General features: G+C 35.3%; 1 protein-coding gene across 1 annotated transcript in view; it reads left to right on the top strand.

The window, feature by feature from the left end:
- The window catches only part of LOC107558354 (connector enhancer of kinase suppressor of ras 3), a 54,947-nt gene that overhangs the window by 37,428 nt on the left and 11,519 nt on the right, over positions 1–6,000 (top strand). The window contains exons 5-7 of the mRNA XM_016242014.1: positions 601–642; positions 2,763–2,882; positions 3,864–3,923. Of these exons, the coding sequence (XP_016097500.1) occupies positions 601–642; positions 2,763–2,882; positions 3,864–3,923 (222 nt within the window). The remainder of the gene's footprint in view (positions 1–600; positions 643–2,762; positions 2,883–3,863; positions 3,924–6,000) is intronic.

Here is a 6,000-nt window from a genome sequence, read left to right on the forward strand (position 1 = left end):
TGGCAACATGACTGAGACTGTGCCCGCGCCCGCGCCCTCACTCACAACTTTCTCTCAAGCCACGTTCACATGAATCGCTTTCCATCATTTTCACATCACGGACACTAAACAATCTAGGCAAACCATTTAAATTGAATTATACATGTAGATACTCATAGGAGGAGTTTTAAATGGCTAGTTATTCAGAGAACTTAAAAAAAAAAATTTTATATGAAAAATTGACAGAGGTATGGACCTCTGTGACCTTATAGCTGGCTACGGCTATGACCACAAGTGTTGATTATCATTGGGTGAACTATTCCTTCAAAGCTGGCATAGCAACTGTCCAGCAACCTTCAAACATTTTAAAAACAATTTTTAAAAAATCTCTCCCTTCTAGCCTTAATGCACCAGATGCTGGGTTTCCTCACTTTGGTGTACTCCCACAATGTCTTGTGTAATTATCTTGTCTTGGAGTGGACATAGAGATGTAATTCAAGGCTGTTTATTTTAGGCTGGAGGTCATTCACTATTGTTGTGTCAAGCTCTGTAATTATACAGCATTCCTAAATCTGAACTTTTTATTTTTATTATTGCAATTTTTCTTTCTTTCATGCACAGGACTGCACTGTCTACGACATGGAAGAGAATATTTTGGATGTTGTAAGTATTTTGCATTTCCAGTATTACTTTTTTATACTCATAAAGCTATTTGTTTTATTTCTTTCACTTAATTGTGTAAATGAGGATAATGGAACTAGTTTTAGTTAGTTTTATGTTTCTGAGTTTCTCAGGCAGCAATGCCTTTTACCATGCATCATTTCATGTTGCAATAAACATATATTTACACTGGCATTGTTATATTATTACAAAATACTAAATATTATTTATTTAATATATTTAGTCAGAATACATTACTTAAAATGTGTAATCAATAGATTACGATTTTGGATGTTGTAAGTATTTTGCATTTCCAGTATTACTTTTTTTATACTCATAAAGCTATTTGTTTTATTTCTTTCACTTAATTGTGTAAATGAGGATAATGGAACTAGTTTTAGTTAGTTTTATGTTTCTGAGTTTCTCAGGCAGCAATGCCTTTTACCATGCATCATTTCATGTTGCAATAAACATATATTTACACTGGCATTGTTATATTATTACAAAATACTAAATATTATTTATTTAATATATTTAGTCAGAATACATTACTTAAAATGTGTAATCAATAGATTACATTACTGACTATAATTTTCATCATGTACTGTAATTTGAAATCAGTGACACAAAATTATAAATCTGCCTATCACTGGAAATAAAAACTCTTACGTGCAGTGACATGTGAGCATATGCAGTCATATATGCGTAGTATTGGGCATTGGGCAGGGTGAAGGACGTTTGGAATTTACATGCAAGTGTAGGTATAATGGGTTGACAAAATCACAAACACAAAGCATGAATGGGTTGGGTCCTATTATTTGTTCCTTCACTGTCAAGCAAGAAGTTTATAGTGTAAATGGTCTGTCTGCAATACAAGACAAATGTAGATTATTTGGTTTATCTTAGGTTATGTTGCACTATCTGTTTATATAGAAAGGAAAAAGTCCTTATCATCAGGACCACCTGGCTGAATTTCATTTCAGATTACAACCTAGGTTTAATGTTAAAACAATTCTAGTAGTGACGCCTTCATAAATGCAAAGTAAACCATGGGGGGCTTGCTGTTCTCTCCAGTGTTTCATCGAGAATGTTACCGTTCATTTTGTTTACACTCCTGTTCTTGTGCACTGAGTGGAAAATTAAATCAAAACTCAAATAGTGTTCGGTTTGTTTATTCAAGCTACATGGTTTGTTGGACTTCATTTATGTGCTTGGCTTCTGTGAATTATTGTAGAATTTTTAAGTAGTAGTTCTAATGTACTGTATCTGTTTTTCCAGACCCAAATTGAAGATTGCATTAGATTAGATTAAAATAAGTGCTTACATTATTGGTACAATCAACATGGTAGTCCACTAGACTCTGGAAAACCGCCTTTGATCATGTGTTTTTATTTAGATTTATCCACAGTATTGCTTCTGTATTGGTGGGATGCTTGGAACAAGCTTGCATGAGCAGAAATATACTCCAGCAGTCTACCGCTGTTAATAATGATGAGTTGTAATTGGGTGGTTTGGGAGCATAAAGTGGAGAAGGGACAGTTTTGGAGGAGGAAGGGAGTTCCCATAATTTAAAAAAATTGTTCAAAGCTGAAAAATCAGATAATACTGTAGCTGTTATCCCAACTCCTTCCCCTTGGGACTTAGCTGCTGTAATCTTCTCCCTTCTCCTGATACTATGCCATGGAGCAAATATGGAGATCAACCCTCAGATGCATTCACAGGATAAGTATGTATTTGTAATGCATAGCCAGGTGACACTTTATTTGGATAGTTCATCTTAGACTGTCTACTAATTATAAGCAGACTGTTAGGGTAAGGGTTGGGTTTAGTATAATAAGTTGATATGGACATGCAAAGTTGATATGTACTTGCAATAGTCAGTAGCAATGTCTGTTGGGGAACCATCAAAATAAAGGGTTAGCAGATATTAAGCAGACAGTCTACTAATACTAGTAATACACTAATACTAATATGAATGCTAGTTGACATGTCTAAAGTGGACTATCCAAATAAAGTGTAAATCATAGCCATTTTGAATTGCACATCTTGAGTGACAGAATTTGAAGATGCTGCTCAATCATCCAGCACTATTTTTCTAAACTCTCTGTTCTCCTAAATTGTAGTCAAAGGTGTTGAACAGTATTTGTGACCAGACTGTGAGAACCACCTCTGACCCTCTCATGAGCCAGTCAGCATGTCTGGAGGAAGTTCAGCTGACCGACATCAAACCAGGAGAGGGATTGGTGAGAATTATTTTTTTATAATTATTATCTACCTTCATAATGGTTATCTCCATTCGAGAGATTGTCAAAATCTCCATTCGAGAGATTGTCAAAATCGTGATTAAAATCGAAATCGCAAAATTGATCAAAGAAATCGCGATATGTTTTTTTTCCATATCGCACAGCCTTATATTGCAGTGCTGGAAGCCAGCAAATGAACTTGGTCAGAGATCACAGATTCTACCCGACCTAAAAAGCCTCGACATCCATCTAAAAAGCTCTATGACCAGAAGTGTATTAAAAAGCGGATGAATCTACTCAATTTATAGTGGAAGGCTTGTTGCCTCATATTGTCAAATGCGGTCGTTCCTGTTGTGTGTCCTCAATCTGGCAACTCTCCTAAGTGTCGGGAAAAAAAAACATCTAAAAGGAATATGATTGCTTCAGATAAGTCAATAATGTTGGCCATTGCTGTTTGAGCTCCATTAGCTAAAGCTGAAGAGTGAATGAACACAGGTAAACTGAAGCATTTTGGTAGCAGGTTAATTAACACAACCAAACAAATCCTATAATTTGAAATATACACAACATAATATTACAACTTGTGTAATAACTACACAAAATGACGTGAATGCACTAGTGAACTTGTGAAAGCACTAGTGAAAAACTGCCATAACCAATCAGGAAAAAAGTAACATTTAGTTTTAGAATTAAGTCACATGATCATTGTTGTCACTTCTGAGTACTCAAGTATACATTCTCATGCCTAAAATGTGCTGCAATATTTTTTTTTTTCAATCTTTTCCTAATAATGTGGACTGGAGATTTCAAGCTTAAAAGGGATGCAAAAGCACCATCAAAGTACCATGAAAAAAGTCTATGTGTTTTTTTCTGTTTTATACAGGAAATCATTCTCTCTTTTCACTGCCAACTGTATAGAGATTATTGCCTCTCCTTTTCTGTTGTTTTCATGATTTTTCTCTCTACCTTCCTGTTACTCAGGGCATGTACATAAAATCCACCTACGATGGGCTTCATGTCATCACTGGCACCACTGAACATGTGAGTAAGGGCTCCAATGACGAAAGCCTTTGATTCATCACATTTCGCTTTTTGATGCCAGTGGCTGAAAATTTAGCTTTTATGTGCATGCCATGTTCAGTCTACTTGAGCAAATAATGGAAAGTAGAGGGGGCTTCTCTTACTTTATAGACTGAACAATGTTTGTAAGGGCTACAGATGTCAGGTTTGCTCATTCTTTGTATTTAGATTGGATTCCCAAGTAATGCATGGAGCTTTACAAAATGTAAAGCTGTACAAATTAAATAGCATGCAAAAATTATGCTTCTGTTCACACAACACATTGTGCTGCAATAAAAGGTGAATGCACCAGTTCCTGGTATTTTCAGCGATTCAGATTCTGTACTCTTTCCAGTGTATAGATGGTTGTAGACCACATTCTGATTTACATGCTAGCCATCATTGAAGACCATAAGTCGTAGATCTTGATCATAAAGATGTTAATTTAGTCTTAAATTATTTTTAATTAAATTAAAGTCTTCATTTTTGTTTCCTTACATTTATATCCCCAACTAACAAAAATATATTCTAGGAATGTTTTACTAACATTCTCGTTAAGTTGAACATTGAAAACATCCAGTTTTCTAAATGTTTAAAAAATGTTTTCTTGGTTATGTGAACATTAAGGGAACTCTGTCAAGTGGAGCGGAAGTATTTGTGTTCCCCAGGGGATTTGAACAAGTTAATTAATTTGTCTTTAGTCTGTATTTAACAATAGATATTCTAGACCGTGATTTCAAGATCACACAACACAACACTTCTCTGAAACTAAATTCCCACGAGTCAAGTGATGATTCATCCACCCCAGACCAGTTGATCGTTAATTACAGTTAGTTAATCAGACTTGCTTGTGATTTTATTGTTTATTTTTCATTATAAAACAACAAAAGCTTGTATTTAAGCAATATCACTGCTGTTGTACTGAATTTTAGGATGTGTTTCAGCCATCAGCAGTTCACTGAATACATTTTTTATAGCAAGTAACTTTTGCTTTAGACCAAATTTTTCTAGTATGTATTTTCCCACCAATAAAATCCAAATGATGCTTCCAAAAGAATCTCAAGATACACCAAAGTTATGATTATGAGGTATATGGATAAAGAGATTTATTTGTGCTATTTTGATGGCAGGGAGAAGTGTCATGGCTATATTGACATAATGAAGCATGGACTTGAAACTTGCAGTTAATTGAGTTCTGTTGATTCAGTAGCCGTTCTGACAGACTCTGTCAGTTCATTTAGTAAAAGATTCATCAGAAAGATGTGTCAGGCTGATTCACATGGGTAACTCCTCAGTTCATGAGGAGTTCTTTTTGAACAATTCAACAACTCTCTGGTATTCATTATTTGGTAGTCACACTCGTGTTATTTGCAGTCAAAGCTGACTGGAGACCATAATTGTATAATTTTATTTTTATGTACTGTATTTCATTTGAATAATGTTTTTTTTTTCTATTTTATATTTGGTATTTTGAAGGTATTTCATGTTACTAAACAATAATCACATCTAAATTATGGACCATTTATTTCTGTATGAAATGTATAAAAAATACATTTCATACTATTTTTAAGTTAATTCAGTGTTGAAATGAAAAATTGAGCAAAAGTACTTAAAGTCCAACTCTCAAACACGTCGTTTTCAATAAAGCCCCCTCATTTGACAAGCGCAGTCTGCTCTGATTGGCCAGCTGACCCAGTGCATTGTGATTGGCTGAACACCACAAGCACGCGTCGGAAATGTAATGCCCCTTACCATAATCGCGAGCTTCAGCTTTCAAAGTAAATATCAAGACAGTTAATAATGTCGTTAGTTTTACCATCAGTTCAAGCCCGAAAGGGCAACAGAGTTGCGTGACAGACACAGTGATGATGCAGTATACAAGCAGCAGTTAAGACAGCTGACGTGCTATGATTTCTGACAGGCAGTTCACTCTCCTGTGATGTGACCCTGTTCCCCTCACACACACACACACACACACACGATGCGTTACTCTGCGCTGCGTAACTTAAACTAATAACAAAACATACTTACAGTCGCTGATTCAGAAGCGCAGAAGCGC

Source organism: Sinocyclocheilus grahami, unplaced genomic scaffold (genome assembly GCF_001515645.1).
Source record: "Sinocyclocheilus grahami isolate Dianchi unplaced genomic scaffold, SAMN03320097.WGS_v1.1 scaffold642.1, whole genome shotgun sequence".
Lineage (NCBI taxonomy): Eukaryota > Metazoa > Chordata > Actinopteri > Cypriniformes > Cyprinidae > Sinocyclocheilus > Sinocyclocheilus grahami.